Below are 25,442 nucleotides of genomic sequence, written 5' to 3'. Positions count from 1 at the left end.
GTACACATTAGTTTATAGTGTATACATGATTCATTTAGAAGAAGAATTTCTGACTTCTGGACCATAAACAGTCTTAAAATTAAAACAAAAAAACTAAAGTTGTCATGAACAATCTGAGCAAACAAACTGTAAAGTGTTATAGCACAAAAGCAGCCTTTACCTGTGGTGGTAATTGTCAGCTTTCATAATTATTCAGTTGTGCCATGTTAGACCAAACCAAACTGACTTGCCAGTATTTAAACACACAAACACAGAGAGAGGGATAAGTTGTTTGTTTTTTTCTGTGCTCTGCTGGTGCTGTCTTGATCATTCCTTAAGGTCTTCGCTCTCAATCTATGGTCGCCATTTTATTCCATTCACTCAGCTGCTTGTCTTATGACACTATTACGCAATTCCCCCGACTACCCTTCCAATCAAAGGGTGAACCACTCTTCACTCGTTAAACCTAATTAACAACTTGCTTGATGATGATCTGAATGGGAAAACCAGTGTATAAAAATCCATATTTTCGCCTCTGCAACCAGTGTATAGAAATATGTTTACAGTGTATTTAGTTTGGAAAAAAACGCTGTTTTTCAAGCAGTTTTTCCAAATAGAACGCAGTATTTTTGTGGATGTGTCGAAAAGTCCAAACAGAAAAGGAGAAATCACTGTAGTTTTGGCCATCACAGTTTCACAGTTACAGTATAAAGACGAGATGAGTTTAGTGAATTTGATATTTAAAAAAAAAAATAAAAATGCAGGAACGTAGAGTATAATCCTACTGGCAACAAATAAAAAGACTGATCAGCTTTCACTGCTCCGTTTTTCAAGTTTGTGGAATTCCTTTTGCAGCCTTAGTTCCTCCGTCGAAGTTCGGTTTCTCCTTGCTTCCACATCCGCGGCTCATATTTGCTGTTCAGGCCGTCTGAGACCACCATTAACAAAAACATTGTTAAAATAAAACCTTTTGTTCCTCCAAAAGAATGTGACACCACAGTGGCTGGCAGTGAGTTCTGGTCTGTGTTTGAATTCATTTCATTTGACGCCGATGGATGGAACAAAACAACACAATATATCTGCTGCTCGTTGACGGTCAAGTGTCCTTTATTTGCTGGAAACTAACATAACCTTCACATTCTCTGTGATCTCTGTGAGCGCCGTCTCTATGTAAAGAACAGAAATGGACCGGAGTGGAGTGGATATAGTGTGGAGGCGCATGAGTCTAAGTTGGGTCTCGTTGGTTGGACAGTTCGGTCCACCCTTGTTCTGATGTTGCTACAGTCTACAGCACATGGTGCACGATTTCAAGAGTCTGGTGGCGTGTCATCTCTTCTGCGTAGGACCCAAAGAGGACGTTAGGGTTGTCGGAGGCTAGACATATTGAGGAAAGTTCGTCAAGTGGTAAGATCTAGACCACAGTGTTCCGCTGTCGGTAAGGCGGAGGCGGCAAGACGGTGCCAGGTTTTAGGGAGAACTCTGACATGTATTCAGGGTTCTCAGCTACCACCGGCCGTATGTGTCCGTTCTGTTTGTAGAACAGTTTGGCATTCGTGGAACCACCCTGGGCTCCATCGGGCGCCGCCTGGTTCGATGATTTGGGAGGCAAGCTGTGCTGCCAGTATTCTGGATTGTCGAAGGTCACCTTGAGCTTCTTCCCACTGGTTTTACTTGACAGCTGTCCTCCATGCTTCAGCATGCTGCCAGGGTGCATTGCTCCAAGGCTCTGATAGGCTGGCAGGCTGCTGTGTCCTATGGTGGCCGGAGTAGACAGGGTGCCGGACTGGCACACCTGGGTTTGGGCATTTGCTCCCGTTTGGCTCTGAGCGGCGGAGCCACCACCTGGATTGCCAGGTTGTCCGGTTGGTTTGATGGTGTGGTGAGGATGAAGGATGTGGGTCGGTGGGCCGTGGTGGCAGGGTAGAGCAGATGGAGAGGGCTGGGCCGTGGGGAGAGGGTAGTGTGGCAGACTTGTCTGGATGGTGAGCGGAAGGTGGGAGCCTGAGGTCGTGGCTGAGATAGAAGATGGGGCGGGAAGGGGCAGCCCATTTCTTCTCAGAGCTTCCAGGCCGAGCTCAGCAGGGGTATGGAAGGTGTTGAGGTAAAGAGGCTCATTGATGTACTCATCCTCTCCTTTGGGCTGACTGTTCGGTGTGCTGTGGTAGCCGGGGTTATCCAAGGCGTGGATCTCACCATTTTTACGTCGCGTGACAAACGGATTCTCCTCAATTGGATTCAGGTATTCTGTAGCACGGATCAGAGAGGGGAAGGGCAGGAAAGGGGAAGGGTAGGGAAAGTAGAGAATAAGAAAAAAAAAAAGAAGTTTGTGAGAAAGACAGGCCAATAAACAAGATCAACAGAAAACAAATAAATAAATAAATAAATAGGATAGCATAGGAAACAATAAAAGTAAAGGAATGGAAATGAAAGAAGAAGAGATGACTCTCTAATGAGGAGGAAAAATGGAGCTGGAGATGATAATGGTGATAATCGCAGCCACTCAGGACCAGACAGGCAACTTGCCAGCAATTCTTTGGCACTGGAAACTCCATCTGCCGGAGGTGAAAATGCCAGAAAATGACCCCTCTTCACTGCTTCCAAGCGCAGTAATAGTGGGGTGCAAAGCCTATTGATTGTGCCCACTCTTCCTGCTCCTTGACATTGCATCAGATGCATTCTGCTGCAGGCTTTGTTATATTTGGCGCCGCTCGCAAATCAAAGACGAAGAAGCAAGAGAGGAGCCGATGGATGAAATATGATAAAAGGCAAAACGTGACTTCACAGAGGCGGCGGGTGCCGTCGATGCAAAACTGTAGGAATTTTGATTCATGGAATGAAACGAGTCGAAAATGGTAAAATGGCAGGAAGACTGTGCTGCAAATTATCGTATTGTATTTACTCTATGAATGAGGAAAAAAAAAGGCAGATAATATAACACTTAATTAGGTGAGACGCTGCTGCAAATACTGGATGCTCTTGTTTTACATTTAAACCAGGTTTCTGTCGTGTGCTCCTTACATTTGTGAGGAATTAATACAATTAAGGCGAGGTTGTTGAATATTTTCTACACGGTGCAACAAATTAAATCCAACTGCAAATGCATCTTCATGGCAAAAAAATACCTGAAGATATTTTAGCTTCTGTAAAGCTTCAGAATTTCAACAATTCCGCTTGTCATAGTTACCTTGACTATCAGGACCACTAAGTGGTTCCAGCAGCACCAATATTTATTCTTCAGAGTGTGATTGTGTGTCACTTGAAGCTGACCTGAGGAGTTCTTGTCCTTCATGGGAGTCATGTATCCGTCCTCGTCAGTGTCGCCTCTGGACGCCCTCTCCCCGAGGAAGATTGTGGGGTCAGCGCTGTACCTCTGGCCCCCACTGTCCTCTCCTCCGGTCATGCTTAGGCTCTTTTTATGCAGGCTGCCGTTACACCGCTGGTCCTCCAGGGCCGGACCGGACCCCGTCGCTGCTTCCTGGCCCACACTGGCCTGAGCGCCGACCAAAGAGCCCTCTGCAGGGTTTGGACCACCGTCTCGATAACCAAATTGGTTCTGAGGGAAAGGGCGGGAAGGAAAATGTAAGTACTGATATGGTCATATTTATATTTATCCTGCTGTATGGAATTATGGGGATCAACATTTAACACAAAGCTGAACTCAATAGTTTAGTAGGAGTGGTTATTATGTCAATAAAAACCCCTTGTTTTATAAAGTCCACATTTTTCTCAGTACAGGACAGCAAATACTGGTCCAGAAATCAAAAACTACTGTACATTTACATTACTGTACAATCCATTTACACCCACACCCGTGTGTGTGGGCGTTCTCCAGTTTCCTCCCACAGTCCAAAAACAGCTTTGGGGGGTTCACTCATTCACTCACTCATCTTCTGCCGCTTTATAGAGACAAACAACCATTCACTCACACACTCACACCTACGGTCATTTTTGAGGCATGTTTTTGAACTGTGGGAGGGAACCCGGACAAAACCGGATGAGGTAAATCGGACACTCTAAATTGACCGTAGGTGTGAGTGTTGGCCCTGTGATGGACTGGTGAACTAGTGAACCCCTTTCAACCCTCATGTGGAGGATAAAGTGGTAGAAGATGAATGAATGAATGAAATCTTAATCAATTTTGCCTTGCCAGCCTTATAAACAAGTACTAGTAGCTAGTTTTACTACTAGTACTAGCTTTTACAATCTTTAAACCTAAATAAGATGACATTATTAGACATATAAGATGTTAATGGGCATTAATAATAAAGTTGTACAGTTTATGACCAGAGTTTAGGAATATTATTTGATGACGATGGCTTAATAGCAGCAATAGGACTGTAATAAGTGTGTGTATAATTAAGAATGCTCCAAATATTTAAGAGGTAGCAGTGTCCTATTTAATGCTTTATTACGCATTTATTAATTGTGACCAGTATTTTCTAGTATTATGATTACTACTCATTTAAAGCAGTCTGGAAACTGTGAAGCATGTTTTTAAAATGTACAAACTAAAGATGTCTATGATTCAGTTCAACCACAGCAAACACATTGTGTACAAGAGAATAAGTTTGAGGTACTTTATGCCAGCAGTGGGCCATCTGCAGCAAAGGAAGTGAGACTTAAAACCACTGCAGCTGCCTGTTAAAGGTAAAAACTCGGAGACAAAGTTCTGCTGGTGTAGTCGTCAGCCTTCAGGGAGTGTGAAGGGCAGCCAGGCGAGGCTACGACTCAAAAACCTGAACCTCAGAAAAAGAACAAAAAAAAATAAAAGAACCCACAAGAAAATACAAAACATGACATGTGAAGCAAAGGGCTTTTCTTGTGGTGCTGTCTTTGCTTGCCGTGGGCTATTTAACTCAGGCCTACTCCTCTGTACTCTGTGCTGACTCCTTACACTACAGCAGCAATTACAGGAAGCGGAGCAACAAACCATAGGAAAAAATAAATAAAAAATAGGAATGTCCCGGGGTCATATCAGTCCGCCTACTCCCACTGTCTTCTCTCCATTACAAACAGCTTCAAACTGTTCCTCCCTTCTTCAAAGCTGGTCATTATCCACTTCTCTTTTTAAGTTTTAGCATCAGCCCGGATTAGATAATCGTCTGTATCTGACTGTGTCTGCGGTGGTGCAACCTGAATAACTAACTTTCCAGCCAGTTGAGGGATTTGAATTAATTTTCTTCCTGGCCCGGGCATGGAGGAGAGTTTGACAGTGTAATCAAAGGAAGTTCAATTTGTGACCCTGAGAACGGGTGAGCCCCGGGTGGATTAGCGTGTGTCAAGAAACACAGAGCTGAAGGCAAATGGGCGAGCCGTGTGGGTGAAGGTGCAAAAACTGTAGAGCCAGTGGCACGTGGTGCATGCGGCAGAGCAAACAGTCAAACCCGGCAGTCGTTGTCTATTAGTAGACAGCTCCAGCATTTTAAGAGAGTCTCTGGTTATTTGCTTATGGTGCTGTGAGTAATGAAACCCGGGGTCTGGGGAGCGAGTGCATAAATAGTCCAGATTTAAGCCACGCACACTGGGAGGGAGATGATGGAGGTGGGCCATTAGCAGAGGGAAATCATCAGTGTATTGGAAGTTCTTAACCACCTTGAGCATGTGCAGAGGACGGAGAGTCAGTGTGAGCGAACAATAGAGTGTAAATATGGAAGCTATGAGGGGGTTTTATATCAAAGTTTTATTAAAATTGTATGGATCTTCACACGTTTTTCCTCCCTTTTATTAGGCACACCTGTTTAATGTCCCATCAGCCAATCACATGGCAGCATCTCGGCATAGAGATGTGGCGTTTTAAATCGACCTGCTGAAGTTCAAACTAGGCATCAGAATGAGGGAGAAAGGTGATTTAAGTGACTTTGAATGTGGTATTTTTTATTGGCGAGCCGGTGTGATTATTTCAGAAACTGTTGATCTTCTGGGATTTTCATGTACGAGCATCTGTAGGGTTTACATGAAATGGTACGTATGTTCCTACACTGTATCCTTACTCTGTTGGAGTCAACTCGAGGTCTGGCGGTATGTGACTGAGGAGCCATGTTGTAACCCCGAGGCACCAGATACTCGTCGGCGTCCATCAGGTCATCCAGGTCCTCCTCGTCCAAGAGGCTCTGAAAGAACTTGCTGTCGTTGGGGCTGGGGAGCTTCATGCGGTCGTCTCCCTGGGTAGAGTGACAAGTGACATCATTAGTGTGACGACATACAGAACGTTGCACAGATCGTCTGCAGAAGTGAACTCACCTGGATGACCAGGTATCGCTGAGGGTCGCGGGCCATTCTGCAGAACTCTGCAGCAAGCTCCTTGAACTTAGGTCTGCTGTCTGCGTCAATCATCCAGCCTGAGGAAGAGAGAGTGAAGAAGACAAAACAAAAAGATGAATGCATCTATAAAGGTTGGAGAAAAGAGTAATATTTATGTAAAGTTGTGTGCACCTCCATAGCTAGTAGTAGTTTCCAAAAAGGACTATGCATGACCTGCTAATATCCCATTAATGGAAATACATTCATTCCCTTTCTACCACATATCCTTTTAAAGGGGATGCGGGGGAACATGGAGCCAAACCCCCCTGAGGTTTCCAGTCCACCACAGGGTCAACACAACCATTCACAATGACGATCGATTCAGAGCCTCCAGTTAACCTAATCTCCAATCTGTATGTCTTTGGGAAAACAAACTGTGGGAGGAAGATGAATACTGAAAGAAAACCCACGCAGGATCGGTCAGACCCATATTCCTCTCCCTGTTTCCGAGGTGGCTGGAAAATACAGTAAACCCATGTACATACAGTAATTCTTGCACCATTAGCCGTAGTATAAGCCCTTTATATGGACTTGGGAAAGGGCTTTGCCTTACAGAGGCGTCCATCTTGCACCACCACATTTCTACAGCAGCCCAAACCCAGCCAGAATATGTGTTTCCTGTTTTGAAGAAGAAGCTTGCTGGTGTGTGAAGGCCACTATAGTTCCCCCAAACAGAGGTAATTGGTAATTATTAGTAACATGCATGATCATTTTCTTCCTCTTAGGTTTTGATGGAAGTGGCAATGTCTAAACTGCCCTTTTGAACCAATAACTGACCTGTTTTGACTATTTCTGGTGTCACACTGATGCTGATGTGTTTCTAAAATGAATCGTATGTGAAAACAGTAACATATGAAATATCAATCAGGAACACGCGAGAGCCTTTGAGCGATTTGCTGCCTGCTCAGTTCAAGGAATCATTTTGACCTCAGCATTTATAATAATCTTGTCAAAACACATTTCATAGAATTTATTTTCCTCCTCCTGGGGGAGTGAAAAAAAAAATCAGTCTGCATTGTTATTATGCTAAATGGCTGCAGGGCAGTGGTGGATTGTTTCTGTGCTGTCAAAAAACATTGGAAATAATTTTTCATTTGGGGTAAAAAAAGAAAAACAATTAGATATGATGACATTTTGATAAAATCAACCTTTTTGTCACGGGAATATGCTTTGATCTCAAGTTCCAAGTTGGATCATATCATTCTTTTTAGGCACATATGGCACTTTAAGTACTCTGCTGCTGTTCTCGTACAGAATTAATCACAGTGAGGACAAATTTAGATTCACAGAGTCACACACAGCCAATAATAAGAGGCAGGTGCAATAATTGTGCAATAAAAAAGGGGGACAAAGTAATTTAAGTTAAAATAGCCAGTGGGGAGAAGTTTATGTGGAGAAGTTTTAAAGGGATACTTCAGTTTTTCCAAGTATGGTTGTATACGAGGTGACTGACACATTATCAACACTAACATTGTGCGCCACAGTTTCCATGAACCAGTCTGGAAATCTGGATTTTAGCCACTTAAGATGAGGCTCACCTGAAACAACTGCCTTTGCTCGCCGTTAGACAGCATTTTTCTAGCTGGAAATCCTTTCTTCAGAGTGACCGATGTGACAAAAACTGACCAAACAATGCAGCTCCTTGTGTCCCTATTAGCTAAAAATGCTGGTTTTCTGTATGGACTTTGGTGTGAGATTTTCCATCCTGAAAATGCTGTCTAGTGGTGAGATAAAGTGGCAAACATATTATTGATATACCAAAGACTTAAAGGAATACTGGCCACCAGTGACACTTAGTCTGAGGCTTGGAACTGCAACGCTAATTCTACACTTTTTAGTAAACAGTGTCCGCCATCTTTGCTAACAGTTATGCTAACAGGAAGTGTTACTGGTGGGCACGTAACAAAGAAAAGAATGGGGAAACTGAGGTTTGGAAGCACAATTTTTTCAAAAAATACTATTCTATTCTAGTAATACAAAGCTAAATGCTAATTGGTGAACAATTCCTTTAAGGAGGTATAGAAATTATTAGAAACCTTCTGTATACCTGCTGGCAGCCATGTTATCGTTGAGAGAAAGAGTTTGGGTTATGGGCATGGCAATGCACTTAAACTATCAACTCAAACAACAGCAGAAGACAGGGGAGGAAGACAGAAGCCACTCCACCATTGCCGAGTACAGTCAGGATGGAGATATAACCAGACTGATGCCGGGAGAAAGGAGAAGCCAAGTCGCCGTTAGCTGGCGGAGCTCAAAGTGTGGATTGGCTTTCAAACCTGGACCATTTCCTTATATTCTGTGAGAGCGGGTCCCTCTCCAGCCATGTACATCGGCACCAGGGATGGAAGATGGTAAACACACGCTAAAATGCAGGCGAGGGTGAGGTGAACGTTTTGGATGAGCTGTACAGCCTGGAGGCAGAATATTGGGTGGGATTGGCTGGGAGTGTGTGTGTAAGAACATACATTTTTAAGCAGAGTAATTGTTGGTTTTTTATACCATTGTCTTGTAATAGTGTAGGAATGTTTTGAACATTTCAATAGTTATTATTTTGCCGTTTATCAAGAGAAATCTACTTAGGTTTTTGATGTATATAATATAATATAAACACTCTTTGATATCTGTTTATTGGTCATATCATGTTTAACTGCATTGCCTGGCACAATGCTAAACTTTTATATAAGAGTTTTATATTCATTGTGCCCGTAATTAAACATTTCCACACCTGCAGTCCAAATTTTGTAGTCTGGAAACTTTGCAACACAACAAAATAAAATAAAAGTAATTAAACACAGAAAGAGTTGGGTCTATATGGAAACAGGAAATGACACCAACTACTTTTCCATAAGTTTAGTTGTTGTGTGCTTGGACTGAGTTTTTTTTTTTCCCCTGTTTGTTTACTCACATTTCACCATGACCATGTAGACGTCGATGGTGCAAATGGGCGGCTGCGGCAGTCGCTCTCCTTTCTCCAGGATGTCCGGGATTTCTCTCGTGGGGATGCCGTCGTACGGTTTGCCTCCGAATGTCATCAGCTCCCAGATGGTCACGCCTTTTGGGGGAATGATGGGAAGAAATAAAAAATAAATAAAAAAAAGAGAGAGAAGACACACAGTGAGTGATGACGAAGTGTCTACAAGGACGCAAATAAAAGGCAGGATTTCGGGTCTGGTGACTTGTTTCCTCCCACAGTTTGAGCCTGATAAACAGTGATGTCTACACATTCCACATTTAACACCCACCATAACTCCACACGTCACTCTGATGGGTGAACTTCCTGTAGTGAATGCATTCCAGAGCCATCCATTTAATGGGCATCTGAGGGGAGAGAGAGAGAGAGAGAAAATGAGACACACATTTGACTTATTATCCTCGCATTTATCAAACTTATTTACACTTGACTTGTGGAGCTTTTTGCATTATGCTATTTTGCTCAAGAGCATGGCACATCTTTTAATCTCCTCTTTGTCAGATATCGGTGAATTGACACGGTTTTCAGCCACCACTTTTGCTTTGCTCAATATTACTCAAGTACTGAGATTGATCAGCTTTAGTCTAACCCAGGAGGCGTCGATAGTAAGCCCGCCTCTTTAAGGTGCTAATTGTGTCTCACATTATCTCACATTATCACAGTAGAAGGGACGGCATGGGAAATTCTTCCAGTTTGGGGGCAGAGTGTAACCAGCAAGGAACTGTTTAATGAAAAATAACTCTATTTGAATGGAAGTCTATGGGAAATGGACAATGTTAAATCTACATTAATTTTATCACTCATGATTACATTTATTTGTAGCCTCACAATATTAATACTGAGAGTTTTCATGTTTCATGTTACAGCAGTGTGAGTGGTGCTTTGTTTCACTCAGTTTGAATAGACTTTGTTGCTTTAAAATGGGAGTTCTGATGGTTGGTCTTGGTTGCAGCACAAGCTGGAAGTTTGTTCTACAACCAAAATATGCTGCTTTTTATATACGGCTTATGGTGTGAAACAGAACCAACATAACCTCTTTGACTTTCTACATGAGGACAAGCGCAACAGCACTCCATCAGATTTTCATATTGACTGTAGAAGACAGAAAAGTCCACTGAACAAGGCAATTATATGTCCTTTTGCCTGTGAATGCACATATTCACACACTCGCAGCAGCAGGCGTTTCAAATCAGAGCGCTCACCTTCATGGGGTGACGTGTACACATGTGCTCTTTGGGGAAATGAACAGGAAAATGGGGGAAATAAAAAGCTCCAGGTTGGAAAATGTGATACACTGCCTCCACTTTCATCTCTGTTGATTCAACTCCCATGATGCATCTATTTTGATGGCAGATGTGCTGACAACGGCTCTCATTTATCGAGTCATCAGTGACCACCAACGCGGAGTCGATCACTCACGCGGTTTGCGTCAAATGTGCACGGTGATTTCTTGAGACTCGAGGATGCAGTGGCTACCTTCAGGCCTCCAGCTGAACAGATGCAGCAATGAACAGGCCCGGTTTAATAAAGTGAATTGATCAGAACAATTTGCATAGAGAGTCTCAAAGCGAGGAAAAGAGAATGGGCGCCTGATTAATGTAGTCCACGTCCCCAAACAAAGCAAACCGAGTGGAAATGTGGCTGCTTTATTGTTTGGATGAAGTGCTTTGAAATTGTATTTTTTAATGAAAACAGGGCTCTGGCACTGTTAAAGATTAAATAAATTTCTTTGAGCCTTTTCCAGCAGCACAATCACAATAAGACACTAGCTAAGTGTGATATGGTCAAGTCGTGTTAAGATCTCAGATCGCATTAAAACGTGACATTAAACAGAAAAATGGTTCTTTTTATTCCTACTCTGCTCCACTATTGCATGATAAAAAGAAAATGATGCATTTACAAACCATATCTTAGGGTGTATTCACACCAAACGTGATAAAAATCTGTTGTGCCACCAGATTATACGCAAAATCAACGTGCACATCACTCATGTCGAGCAAAGCAAGGCGATGCAATATTGAGTCAAACGCAATACTGGATTATTTCTACTCGCTCGTCAAAACCAAGTCAATCAGCCATTATAAGCAATAGACCTGATGTGATCCACTGATTGAACATTGTTTGCCAAACAGTCAGCCATGACTCTAAAGAGTTGCAGATGTTGCTGACAAATTAGCTCGGCTACAGGGAAAATAACCCTGTCTGAGAACTCTGTACATGTGACTCGATTGGCTAACACCTGTTGCTATATGTGTTTCGATAAAGTTGGAGATTGTGCGGACAGAGTAAGAGGGTGGAGCCAACAGCTACAAAAGCCAGACCTCTCTCGTTGTATTCCACTTTTAGATGCATAACTGAACAAAAACCCATGCACATGTCTCCACTTACACCAACCTTGCCCCCGTCCGCATTGTACTCCTTCTCGTCAGCGTCCAGCAGCCGCGCCAGGCCAAAGTCGGTAATCTTGATGTGGTTGGGCGACTTCACCAGCACATTCCGGGCGGCCAGGTCCCTGTGGACGAGCCTCCTCTCCTCCAGGTACATCATACCCTAAGAATATGTATATGAGCATGTATAGAATAAGAGAAAGAGAGCGGGGGAGATAAAGAAAGAGAGAGAAGAGAAGACAATGAATCCTCTCATGGAGCCATTCATCATTGTAAATTTCACGATCACAGCAGCCCGAGATCGTCGATGCGGTAAATGCCAGCACTAACATTAAAAATGATTGTCATAACTGTCATCATCATTAACCACACACCCACGAGGACATTTGGATCCCGTCTTCCGTCGATATCATACCTCTCGTATATGAGTCACAGAAGCAGCCAGTATTTTATAGCATTCCAGAAAATGTCAGAAAGTCAGACAGTCTGGCTTGTGATGAGTAACAGCGGAACAGAGTTTCAAACGCACAACTCGTCTCCGTGGTTCTTTTTAGGGATATCTGACACCAACAGGATACATTAGAGAACATTTCTCGTTAGAAATCCTCAGCATGTGACCCTTCTCTCTGCATGTGCATGCTGAAATATAGAAATATCGTAGATATTTCAGGCATGAGCTGTGTTGCCAGTGTGTGTGTTTACAGGTCCAATGTGCAGTGGTGTAATGTAACAAAGTACAAATACTTTGTTACTGTACTTATGTAGAATTTTTTTTAAAATGTGTACTTTTACTCCCTTAACCATCTTCGTTACTTGTAACGACAAAATAAAAGTTGAGTTGGTGACGTAATGCCTGTTTGTTGTCACTAGTTGTTTGTAGCGGCACCAGCTGCTAGCCGCTCAGCTGTTAGCCGCAGATTTCGGCTCCAAGTGGACTTAAAACACACCAGTGGCTGTTTCAGAAAAAAAACAAAAAACCCAAAGAAAGTACAAGCTAATTGTGCATCAGACTATTATCATATACCATATCAGCAGGGGGCGCTCTGTCTGCTACGTGGCGTCGGATTCATTTTGAACACCCTCTTAAAAAAAATAAGCCATTGCTATCTGCCTTTCTTTCCCAAGCATGTCAGGGAACGACGGCAATAAGTTTACACTTCAAAATGTGAAAAATCCACACTCTGACTGCTTTTTATCCATTTGGGCTTCTGTACAAACAATGGCGGCGCAAGATGCCAGCCTCCATTAAGCAAGGCCCTTACCTCAAGCACACATAAAAAGGCTTACTCTCAGGCTATGAAAAACAATGTGATGCATTTTACGAGTAGTGTATTCAATCCCTGCCAAAAGACCCTCCCAAATGTCACATACTGGAGCTTTATATGCCCAGCATCCGCATTTACGCGCAATCTTTTTCAGTCACGGTCCTCCGTGTCCTCGTAATTGGAGCTATTTTCAAGATGGTTAGGCAGCAAGGAGAATGCATGTCCTCCCGATTTGTTAACGTTGGTTATGAACACCTGATGAGCAAAACAAGTGAGTGTGGGGGGGGGGAGAGAAAAGCAACAAAGCCTTGAGCAGAGAGAGTGGCAACTTTGCTATTGGAGCCTTCATTTGTTGCTCAGTGGGCTGGGACACAGCAAGGACTCTTGACAAAATGAAAACACAAAAACGATTCGCGGGCCACGTGAGCGTGCATCACATGTGATATGTCAGGGTCTCGCACACGTGCCTCTCCTGAGCACACACGCACACGCTGCTGCGCTCACAGCTGCACAAAGCAGGCAGGCAGACAGACAAGGCTGGGCCACTTGAAGTGTATTAGAGTGGATGTTAAACAAGTGGATGCCACTTTGCGGGTGGATCAATAAAAACACCTCGGTGAGGAGGGACACGCTCATTGTGCTCAGCAGACAATGAAAAATCTCGACCAAGGCTCCTCAGGCATCGGAGAACTCATTTGAAATACTTCAGGTGAAAATTGTGTAAATATATATATGTGTGTGTGTGTGTGCGTGCGTGTGTGAACCAAAATATTGAGCCACATGGCGTTGAAATGCTCATTGTGGCAGGCCGCGCCGCGTCGCCTCCTTCCAGACAAATGTGAGGATAAATCGATAATGCCCACGTCTGGCTCGCTGCTGCTGCTGCTGCTGCTGCTGCTGCTGGCCGAGAGCCTCATCCATCATCCACTGGCCTCGTGGAGACAGACGTGTAGACATGCATGCACCATGCACAGATAAAAACACACAACCCCGACAGAGACCACACACGTATAATACGGGAAAAAAAAAAAGCAAGACATATTTCTTTGGAAACACGCGGTGACTCTCGCAGAATCTGTCTCCCTGAGTCTCTGATTTTCATCTCCCACTTCCCTTTGCCCCGTTCTGCAATTGTGGGGCTTTCCTCACCAATGTGAGACCATGGAGTATAGGACAAGGTCTGCACCTCCTCCCCTCCCTCTCACTGAATGTGTATTTAAAATGGATTACTTCTGGGGGGTTCAGGCAGGCAATCAATAACAACGCTGATTACAATAAGCCCGAAGACGACCGGGCCACGCAATATTTATCCCCGGTGTCGACGTCTAGAGGAATTAGGAATCAATGGCCCACACAGTCCATTAATACACTTAGACTTAAAGTGACGGGGCAATGAGGGGAGGCCATCACACTTACAGAGGGGAATGTACAGCAGCTCAAAGAGCCAATTAATTTCCAGCCTCTCCAGGCAGTAAACATCGGCATCCCAGCGGAAGATGTGGGAGCTGCCTCGGTTCCAGGTCGAGAGGGTCCCACGCTGATTGCTCTGGTTTAACACCGCTTAGCTGTTGTAAATCCACAGAGTCCTGATGTGCTTTTAACAAAAGATAAATAAAACGGAAGTGGAATCGGATAATTTGTGATTACTTAACCTGGAGGCGAAGAACTCAGATGGGGAGGAACGTGGGGAAAGTCCAGTCCAAACATCCAAACACTTAAATCTAATAAACGGGCAGGGTCAAAAAAGGCAAACTAAAAGCTGACTAACTGTTTGAAAAGTGACTGGAAGTAGCAGTTATCCACCAGGGGGCGACTCTGCTGGTTGCACAAAAAAAGTCTGAAGAAACATTTGCTTCCATTTCTCACTTGATCTAAAACAGTAACCAATTTCCTGAGGAGTTAATTGTCTCAATCAGAAGTTTCCTGATGACAATTTTGTCAATTATGTTCCCATTTTGTGATTTTTTGTTTGTGTTTTCTTATAGTTAGTTCTAGTTTTGGTAAATATTTGATACAATACTGGAAGAAAAGAAGAAGCATCAACGCACATGCTGGTGTGTGATTTATCTTAGGCTGAGGTCAGATTATTCCCTTTGAATCTCGTCATTCCACAAGCGAATGTTGCTAACCTGGAATATGATTTTCAAACAACTAAATACGGTTAAACTTCTTCTTTCTTGCAAATTTTCAATCCACAAATGTGAATTCTTCAGAACTTGAACCCAGTTTAAATAATAAGGAAGATCGAGTTGAATTTGTAAGTCCCTGTCAATATTAAATGATAAAAAAGATAATTATGACATCATAATCTTCTTGTTGTATTGTTATCATTTTAGAGTATCGTTTTTATTTAATTTATTCATAGTTTGTTTTTGTGTGAGGTTTAGGGGAGAGGAAAAAAATAGCTTCTTGTCCTTTTTTTTTTTAGGTTTTTATGTTTCAAAAATGGCTCAAATACCTGCCGCATTTGTTAGCCGCACGCGAGGGAGCCGACGAGTCACGTGATAATTGTGCCGTGACGCATTTTGACAACTTTAGGATGACGACCACACACGCGGAGGATGCGGCCTCGTGTCCAACAGGCGTGTTTACAGTCTTGTGTTTTCAGTGTTTTCAGTTCCCTAACAAACACAAAACAACAAATGAACTATTATATGCAACTTTGATGTGAAAAGAAAACTCCAAATTGAAGCCTTGAAGCTCTGAAGTTGCAGTGAGACGGACATGGACGCTTTTTCAATATTAGTCTGTGATGCCAAACAATTATAACACACACACACACACACACGGGAGGCTAACTTGGAAAAAAAAAAAATAATAATAATAACCTTTCATTGAAATCTCAGCCAGCCTTCAGCCAGAACTTCGACTAAAAAAACAAAAAAACACAAGGCTTGTAATTTGTTAAATTCTCTGTAATCTGCCACAAATTAAATAAACCTCTTAAATGTCAGCTAATTCATTCATAGGGTCATTTTTTTTTTCATCGTAGAATAAAATGTCAGCCTTGTTGTTGACCTCAGGTCAGAGCTGGATAAATGGTCACTTTCAATGATAGCGGCACATTTTCTTCAGTTTGGGTTCAATGGAAAAACGGGAAAAGTTTCATTGGTGCTTTTTATTTATTTATTTATTTATTTAGCTCTTCTCACATGTGGTTCCGATTAGTTTATACAAATTATGTAAATACTTGTTTTGTCTTTCATTTCTTTCTTTTGCTGCCGAGTCTTAAAAAGGCTGAAAATGCTGACAATTTGAAAAATGCAGTGCTAGCACCAGCCGTGCCATAACCAAACTGTGACAGAGACGTGTTGTTATTCACCTTGACTCCAACAGAGAGCGCTGTCTCCACTCTGACTGGAGAGGTCAACTTTGTTGATATTAAAAGCAGAAATGGAGGTTGTCAACTCAAAAAATGGGAAAAGTTGACTTTGCTGTTGTAACAATGTAAATGTCCCCACTGCGAGACAAATAAAAGACTATCTTATCTTATCTTATCAAACTTAAAGACAGTATGTCCCGACATGCCATGAGACTATATTTGGGGACTGTGGAGAGGTATATAAAGTTACTGTAAATAACGTCCAAAGGGATTTGCACCTTTTTGCACCTGGTGAAACACAATCTGACTTTTATTTTGAAATTGTCAGTGCTGCAATATGAACTACATCTCTGTCAAGACACAAATTGAATATTCACATTTAAGAAGCTAAAAAATGAAGGAAAGTAGAAATTATTCACATTTAAGAAGCTGAAAAATGAAAGAAAGTAGAAATTATTCACATTTAAGAAGCTGAAAAATGAAGGAAAGTAGAAATTATTCACATTTAAGAAGCTGAAAAATGAAAGAAAGTAGAAATTATTCACATTTAAGAAGCTGAAAATGAAAGAAAGTAGAAATTATTCACATTTAAGAAGCTGAAAATGAAGGAAAGTAGAAATTATTCACATTTAAGAAGCTGAAAAATGAAAGAAAGTAGAAATTATTCACATTTAAGAAGCTGAAAATGAAAGAAAGTAGAAATTATTCACATTTAAGAAGCTGAAAAATGACAGAAAGTAGAAAATATTCACATTATGAAAAATGACAGAAGCGGTTTAAGTGAAACCACCTTTTCATGTCATGTGGAAAATGTGTAATACTGTCTTAATGTGACTCTGAAATGTTCATATTTATGCATATAACTGGCTTAAAGTACTTTTGGATAACTGTGGAGTGAAAGAGCGATCTTGAGTGATGTCTTTACTTCCAACTCCAAGACAAAAGACTGAGGTAAATGTGAAGTAAAGTGAGAGTAATGTGTGTTTAATCCAAATAGAGAGGTACTCGGTTGTGGACGGTTACTGTTAATACTTTATCCTCCTCTGCTCAAAAACATTGGCTCCTAGTCTGGATAAAAATCGAATTTTCAACCTATCCTCGGGTCTTTTTTTTTTTTTTTTTCCATCCACGCCGAGTGCTAAAAGCTAAAAGCTTTTTCTGAAGCATGCAAATGGACGGGGTCACGGCTTAACCGTGACAAATTAGCACCTTCTGCTCGACGCAGGAGAAGACCGAGGACACCAGTCTAAGACGATGGAGGAAAGCAAGAGGGTTGGAACCAGGCTTGAAAAGAAATGTGGAACAGCGGGAAGCAGCACAGGGGAGAACGATGCTGCGGAATGAAAAGATGCTGATAAAGGAGACAGTAGTACGAGATTCCTACTATAGTCCTTTGACCAGTGGCAGTTGCTTTGAAACTTACAGAAACTTACATTCTTATATAAATTCGCCAAACAAGGCGGAAACGCGATTATTATGCAAAACTGAAATCGTTTCATATCCTTTAGTAGCATTTCAAATCATTCTTAACGTTCCCCATGAGGATCTGAACTCTCGTTTTAAGTGATGGTAAAAGTTTTTCCATTGTAGTGATTCATCCTTTCATGAGAACCCGTTCATTAAAAAGATTTGACTATAGCGCAGAGTGCGTCCGTCACAGTCACTGAGCTGATATACAGCTGAACAGGTCGTGATTCATCTGAGTGCCGCTAAATACACCAGACTCCTCTTTTAAATATTGAGATTTTATTAATGACATTGCTAAATATTGGAGATTTTTTTAAGTCTTTTTAACTGATCTACAGTTAGTGCTAAGCACGTTTTTTACATTATCTATCGACAACTTTACTCCATCGATCTCTTAGTTTCGTTTTTTCGTAATTGCGCGAGTGTGCATTTAGAAGCCCCCGTTCTCGTCCTCCTTTCGTCGCGATCTTGGTGAGACGACCGACTTCAGACAGGCCAGAATGCAGCAGCAAGGCTTTTAACCGGGACAAAGCAAAGGGAGCACATTACCCCCGGGTTTTAACTTCCTGTTACTGCCCCTGCACTGTATGAAATCTCTGTTTTTGGACAGACCTTTGTGATTTTTATGTGTCAAAAGTGCTAGATAAATACACTTTACTTTGCTACTTACTTACTTACTACACTGTCCCGTCATTACAGGCCAGGGATCCAGTTCAGTTCGTTCACCCGGAAAGATTTGTTCTGTCAAATGAATCGATAAGCCTCCAGAAATGAAAGTGAATTTCATTTCTGGAGGCTGACAATGTGAAGATGGTGTCTGCTACTGGTGTCCACTCATATTTCCTCTACAAAAGTGACATCATGCGCTGTAAAACCTTAGTAACCTTTATATCCTAGGTTTTTTCTTTCTCGTTTCTAATTTGATTCTATTTAAATGCACCAAAACAAGATGTGGAACTAGTGATTGTGACCATTAACTCCTAATTTACCCATAGACCACCATTCAAATAGAGTTGTTTTTTTCAACCAGTGCCTATTCAGTATATTTCTATACGGTCGCTGGTGAACACTCTAATTCCGTCTTTGTTTCCTTTACAGACCAACCACTGGCAACGGGAATGATGTTAGGCTGAGGAAGATGAAGACGACCTTGATGGACAACAGCAGGTGATGAATTCATCTCTCGCCCTCTGCTGATGTGGAATCTGTCTCGAACAAGCGTTGCATGATTCATACACGAAACCTGAAATATTTAGCGACTTCATTTAGTCCAACTTTCCCCTCGTATTTGTTGCCAGGCAACATGGGTCTTTCTGGAAAGCCAAAAGTTTTTTTTTTTAATGATACAAGTGCCGGGTATAAACACTTTGCACAGTATCCATGAAAATGTCTTATTTGAATTCATGTCAAAGGAAGCTGTTGAGGTGGGGGGAGGGAGGATGCTCAGTTTCTTACAGAAACCAGAAGGTGGGGTGTCTGTTTCCAAAGGGAGTGATAAGAGCGCCACATGTGGCACCACATCTCCCACAGAAACCCAAGCTGAAAAAAAAAAAACACAAAAAAACTCCCGGCGCCCCACCGACTGGGTGAAGACGCGGCAACAATGTGAGCAATATGGGACCGTCGGCAAGTCGAGAACTGGGACCGCCGTGATAAGGAGAGCGTACAATGGGTCCACTCAGGTGGCACAGGTGGTCGTCTGTCATGCGTGGTGTGCTGCGAGGGAGATAGTACGGGAGGCTTTCCCACAGAGCTGGCAGCCTCCTGACTGCGTTTGTGTGTGTGTGTATGTGTGTGTGAGAAAGAGAAAAATAGTGGTGAGGGAGAGCCAGTCACTGTCCAGACGAACCACTCTTTAATCATCTGTAACACATCGGCACATAACAAATTCAGGTAAGATTTATTCTCAGGACTTCTTTTCCAGCCTGGTTGAGCACTGAGCAATACAAAAAAAATAAAAAAATAAAAAATAACTCATCTCAGCAGAAACCAACAGGCTCCACACTGCTTCCACCACATGGCTAATGAATGAAAGTCAGGATGAGGGCCCATTTACTCCGCGTTGAGTCGTTGTGGAGCCACAGTGCGGGGGGAAAAAAAAAAAAAACATGCACCAATCCATCAACCAGAGCTGAGCTGAGCGTGTGCGCGAGCGTGAGAGCAATAAAGCAACAAATTCTCTTTATTCACCTGAACAGAGAGAAGCAAATGTAGTAAAGTATCGCTGCTCTGTCTCATCGCCATGAACTCAATTCCGTTGTGGGATTGAGGGAGCCTTCCAAAATGTCACCGTACAGCCAATGAAAGACCACTGCTGGCAGATTTACATGAGCAAATGTCAATATTTTTGCGGTGGCCGCAGCGGAATCCAAACGGGGAGGAATCAAAACTGATTTAACACAAAGTTTCCGTGACTAAAAGATGGTTTAGAGCTGTGATTCATTGCAACAAATGTTAGATTCAAACCAATGTCGACTGAGTTCACACGGCGGCTGATTGAGCCAATCAGGCTGCACGCAGGAAGTAATTTGTTTTCAGTCAACGGCAACATTGCACTCGTTGGAGTATGGAAGTTGTAGTGAAATCTACTGCACAAAAAACAAGTTGTTAAGCAGTTTGACTGGACAATGCTGCTGCTGTATACACACAAACGCTCCCTCAGTCGGGTCTGATAGTTTTGTTTGATGCAGCCTGTTTTCAGATTAAGGAAACAGCGATATAATGAAGTAACTTCCTCTTTTAACCTTTTAAGAAGCAAATACAATATCGATTTAATCATTCAAAAATACACTTGTTCTTTGCGCTGTGGTTTCCTGTTGGGCGGGCCTTAGTAAGCTGCCTGCTGATTGGCTACTGCTGAGTTTTGGAGCGACAGCGCAATGGACCGGAAGTAGTCGCGAAATAGTAAAGTATCTAACGTTTCCAATCTGACAAAAGTTCCAGGCAGACAGCTTCCCAAGACCCACCCATGGTCAGAATCACAAAAAAAACACAGCACAAAGGACAAATCAGAGCGCAAAGAACAAGTGTATTTCCAAACAATAAAACTCAATATTTTTGAAAGATTAAATCTGTATTTTATTTGCCTAAAAAGTGTTGTTTGAAAAATATTGAGACACAAATCCAATTCCATAGGGTAAACCCTGGACAGGTCACCAGTCCATCACAGGGCCACATATAGAGACAAACTCATGAAGACCAAACAGGCAGAATAATAACGTCAACAATCACCAAAAAGTTACACACTGCAGCTTTAAAGCAAAAGGAAACACTATCAAATCGATACGTTCGCCGGGTGACGACACCACTCCAAGCCGTCAATTATCGAGCAACAGGGTGAGAAGCTTGAGATGCAGGTACAGCGCACCATGAGGGCAGTAATGATGGGTTTCACCGACAGCTCAGCGGCCTCTTAAGTCCGAGCGGCGAGGGAACGTCTCTTTCTTGTTTGGTTCAGCCGAGCGCGGGACAAACACACCACTCAACCTTTGCGGTGACGCGTGTAATTTGTTCGGCCGCACTCGCTGTGACACCGCAGATAATTATGACACCGGGAAGACTTCTGAGCCGAGACGGTGTGGTCATACGTGTCCGCGTGGAGCGCACACGCGAGTGATTATAGACATGATAAGTGAGGATGTGCCGCTGCGTATAAGCGAGCCCACAAACCCTATAATTATGTTCACTTCAATACTCCTTCCATTTGAGTGCTGCAAAAAAATAAGAAACCTGATTGCACAAAAAATGGATTTGTATCAGAATTACCCCAAGCTTGTTTTTCGTGAAAATGGCATTTGTTGGACTTGCTGATGGAAGAAAACAACATATAATTAACGCCGCCTTGCGTAACTTTTTGCTGTTGTTTTTGTTGTTGAATGGGAACAAAAAGGGAGCATTTGTGTGTATACAGTGGCGTAGCAGGGGCGGGCGGGAAGAGAATTCACTTCAAAAACTTTTTGTGACATAAAACAAAAGAGCTCATGTGACAATTGCTTAAATCCATCAGACACGTGTTTATATTAACCAAAAGTTACGCACTACGGCTTTAACGCAGCGAGGGCGCCCGAGACAATGCCTTTGAATTTCCTTTTGATTTGCATGCGTGTGTATATCTGCGTCGAGCCTCATGAATAATAGGTCTGCATGGATAAAAGGTGACCAATACAATCAGGCCTCCCTGCCCAGTGGATCCGACAGTCAAATCCCTCCCCTCGTGCATCCTTGAGCACTGCTGATCCTTACAGATAATTAGAAAGACTCGTGGGGATTATGCCTCCACCGCCCTGCTCTGCTCATCACCTTACACTCTCCCTCCGCTGTCTCACACCGCCGCGTTTCCTCATTCTGTTGCATCAGCGGGGACCTGGACGCTCTCCTCGTCTGCGTATGCGAGTGTGGCGGTTGCAGAAAATGATTCCGCGTGAGAGGGGGTGAACCGCTCAGGCTGCACATTAGCCGTTTTCTCTTTTATGATGTAGCCAGGGCGGTGTTATGGGTCGCACTGTTTGGTAATCACGGCCTCCACGACAAGCTCCAAGATGCAAAGAATTGTGGGAGTGCATTATTAATGGAGTCCCCGAGGGAAATGAAGTGTTGAACATGGATCACTACCGTACAGCCTGCTGACAGTATTAAGTTCAATATAACTTAAATGCACGTTATACTGCATCTCTTCTATGGATATTTCTCTATTTATGTATAGACTCTATATATAAATTTGAATATTGCTCTTGACATGAGCTAGAGCTGACATCCAGTAACTAATCCCAACTCCATGTACACTTACTTTTTTATTATTATGATTTAAAATTCAACCCTATCACATGGACGTCATCAGCAAATTTGGTCTGGGATCCGTCGACCCTTGAGCTGAGGACTTTTTCTGCATCTACTGTATGTGGACTTACTTTCATCATAAAGACTGTGTGACATGGCATTTGCTTTGGAAATTTAAAATCAACTTGTAAAAAAAAAAAAAGTAGATTGTCCAGTGTGTAACGCGTCAGGGAACTACAGTGGCCGTTAAACTCCAAAAAAGGACGCAAACGCCCTTTTTGCTACTCTCTCCACTCACTCTGCTGTTTTCGATGCATCAGCTTTGACCAGTGGTCATTTTTATTATTTTGCGTTACAAAATATTAAGCGAAGCGCACCTACCTCCAGGCTAATGTACGTATGAAGGCTTATTCTAATTCTGTAAAAATCCATACAACTTTAATTTTAAAGCCATTATACCCTTATACAAACATATTTATGGATACTATTTCCAATTTTGGCAAATAAATCCTCCACCTTGGACGCTTATGTCAATATGCATGAGTAACACTGATGGCTACAGTATTTTTTATGTACTTTTTATCTAATTCCAAAGCTAAAAAACAACTTTGGTATCGTCCAATAGGAGCCTGCTGGGGGCTACTTGTCCTGAAGTCACTATCTGAGCTTCCGTTATAGCACGCGTCAGTCGACTCCAATCAATCCAATCACAAACACTTTGATCCTGATGCTCTGTGATGCACATCACACTCACACGTTCCACATGTCACTGATAAATACGCCGAGGTGAGAAACACATCTCACCTCCGGGCGACGTCAACCATTACCTCCGATTTAAACATATGCTGCTGACAGGACTCGTGTAATTCCTCGGCTATAATGATGATAATTGCCTTCAGAGCAGAGCGGACTGTTTTCTGTCGTTAATTGCTTCTGCCGTTGTACCTCTGATTCATGAATGGGAAGGCAGCGCGCACTGATGTACGCTGTAATACGATAATATGTGCTACTTGAACATAAGCTGTGACACTTCATTGTGGGGAAGTTTTTATAAGTGCAGAGGACCCTATGGTAAGTGAATGAGTTATAACAAATGTATTCAGTATGGGAAAATGTTTTTATGTAAATGTGTATACAATGCCTGACTGAGTCTGACTGCTTGAGGTTTGCCCCAAGTGCTCATGGGATGCTCTGACGGGCAGTTGGCTTTAGTGTTTTCAATGAGAGCTACACAGCGGCGCACTGGATACAAGGGCAAACTAATTCAAAGATATGTGTTGAAGACAAAAAGGCTTCTGAATAACACATGGTCTGCAGTGACGTCCACACAGAAAAGCCCCAGCGCATGGAATTAAATTAGAACTCAAATCTACTTCGCTCTATGAAGGTCGCACTAGAGCTGATGTAGGATAAACACAGTCAGAGAGAAAGCGTACTTCTTCTGTCCCAGACTGTTTGTCATCTTCTTTAAGTGCAAGTCAGCAATAAAGGTGTTTCCTTGGCCCAATTAACCCAGCGGCTCCAGTGTGACGTGTTACGCAGCCACGGGGGGAATAAATTCATAACAGGAAAAAAACAACAAAAAAAACCCCCAAAACACTTTCACTGAATTTTCTGTAATGAGCAAGCAGTGGAGCACTGTGCAAATTGCAGTGATGTGACAGAAAATCCTAGTTGTTGTCTTTTAGACAGTGTGTTTCCATGCAAAATGAAGCTACAATTGTTGTTTTACAGCCGATCCAAGTCCTTCTGTTTACCAGACGTGGAGTCGGCCATTCTGGCTACCTAGGGTCTTTACAGCGGTCAGTTACATTCTCCCGCACGCCGACACTGACCGAGCACACAGGGTACTGTGTAGATCAGATCATGGCTCCATTCTGCTACTGCCCGCCTATAGGCAGAAGCTGAAACAGGAAGCTCCAACCCTCAAGACGGTGCATCGCTGGCCAATCAGAATCCATGCTACAAGACTGTTTTGACCACAGTGACTGGGACATATTCCATGTGGCCACTGACAACAATGGACAGTGATGTTCGCACGGCTCTGGCAGCACGGAGCTCCACATTTGTCTCTGCGAGCTCATCGGACTGCACGAGCACGCCAACTACCAACTCCGGAAGACGATCGAGCCAGCGAAACGCAAGTACGCGGACATCGTTGACACACAATTCAGCGATCCCTACAAAACCATATAGCAGACTTCATTGGGAAAACCAGAGCACCGCAGACCACAGCCTCTCTGTGCGAGGAACTAAACACCTTCTATGCTCGATCCGACACAGTAAACACTATGAGACCAGACACTGCATTCCGTGTCTACAGAGGGGCTTTAGATGGACACTTGCAAAGCGGCTGGCCATGATGGAATCCCTGGCCGTGTCTTCAAATCATGTGCTGCTGAAGTGTTCATGAACATCCTCAACCTTTCCCTCAAAAAAAATTGTCTCTGTCTCTGAACGATTGTCTTTGAGAGGCTGGTTACAGACCACCTGGAGAAGAGGGACACGTATTTGAAAATGTTGTTTGTAGATAACAGTTCAGCATTCGACATCTTTATCTGGAAGCTTGATGGGAAGCTACAGGACCTGGGACTGAGCAGCTCTCCGTGCAGCCGGATTCTCAACTTCCTGTCGGATAGACACCAGACGGTTAGACTAGGCAGCATCACCTCATCTGCCACCACACTGTACACCAGCGCTCCCCTGTACTCTACACCTACGCCTGCATGGCCACAAACAGCCTCCGTTTCCTTGGAGAACGTTCACACGAACAAAACAGTGAAGAAGGCATAGCGAGGTCTCTTCTTTCTCAGGAGACTGCAGAGGTTAGGCATGGGCCCCCGCATCTTCAGATCTTTTTACAGCTGTGCCATTGAGAGCATCCTCACCGGTACGGCAATGGCACCGCCTACAATCGACACGTACGGGGCCAATGACCAGTAGGCAAATTTAAAAAAAGAAAAAGTCCAGAGATA

General features: G+C 43.0%; 1 protein-coding gene across 1 annotated transcript in view; it reads right to left on the bottom strand.

Moving 5' to 3' along the window:
* Positions 1 to 305: 305 nt before the first annotated feature.
* Positions 306 to 25,442, bottom strand: part of LOC122765406 (receptor tyrosine-protein kinase erbB-4-like) — a 253,999-nt gene continuing 228,862 nt past the window's right edge. The window contains exons 22-28 of the mRNA XM_044019642.1: positions 11,645 to 11,800; positions 9,522 to 9,597; positions 9,185 to 9,331; positions 6,220 to 6,317; positions 5,970 to 6,140; positions 3,247 to 3,532; positions 306 to 2,223 (exon numbers count right to left, since the gene is read on the bottom strand). Of these exons, the coding sequence (XP_043875577.1) occupies positions 1,391 to 2,223; positions 3,247 to 3,532; positions 5,970 to 6,140; positions 6,220 to 6,317; positions 9,185 to 9,331; positions 9,522 to 9,597; positions 11,645 to 11,800 (1,767 nt within the window). The 3' untranslated portion in view covers positions 306 to 1,390. The remainder of the gene's footprint in view (positions 2,224 to 3,246; positions 3,533 to 5,969; positions 6,141 to 6,219; positions 6,318 to 9,184; positions 9,332 to 9,521; positions 9,598 to 11,644; positions 11,801 to 25,442) is intronic.

Source organism: Solea senegalensis, linkage group LG2, assembly GCF_019176455.1.
Source record: "Solea senegalensis isolate Sse05_10M linkage group LG2, IFAPA_SoseM_1, whole genome shotgun sequence".
NCBI lineage: Eukaryota > Metazoa > Chordata > Actinopteri > Pleuronectiformes > Soleidae > Solea > Solea senegalensis.
This window is presented reverse-complemented; position numbering and strand designations above follow the sequence as displayed.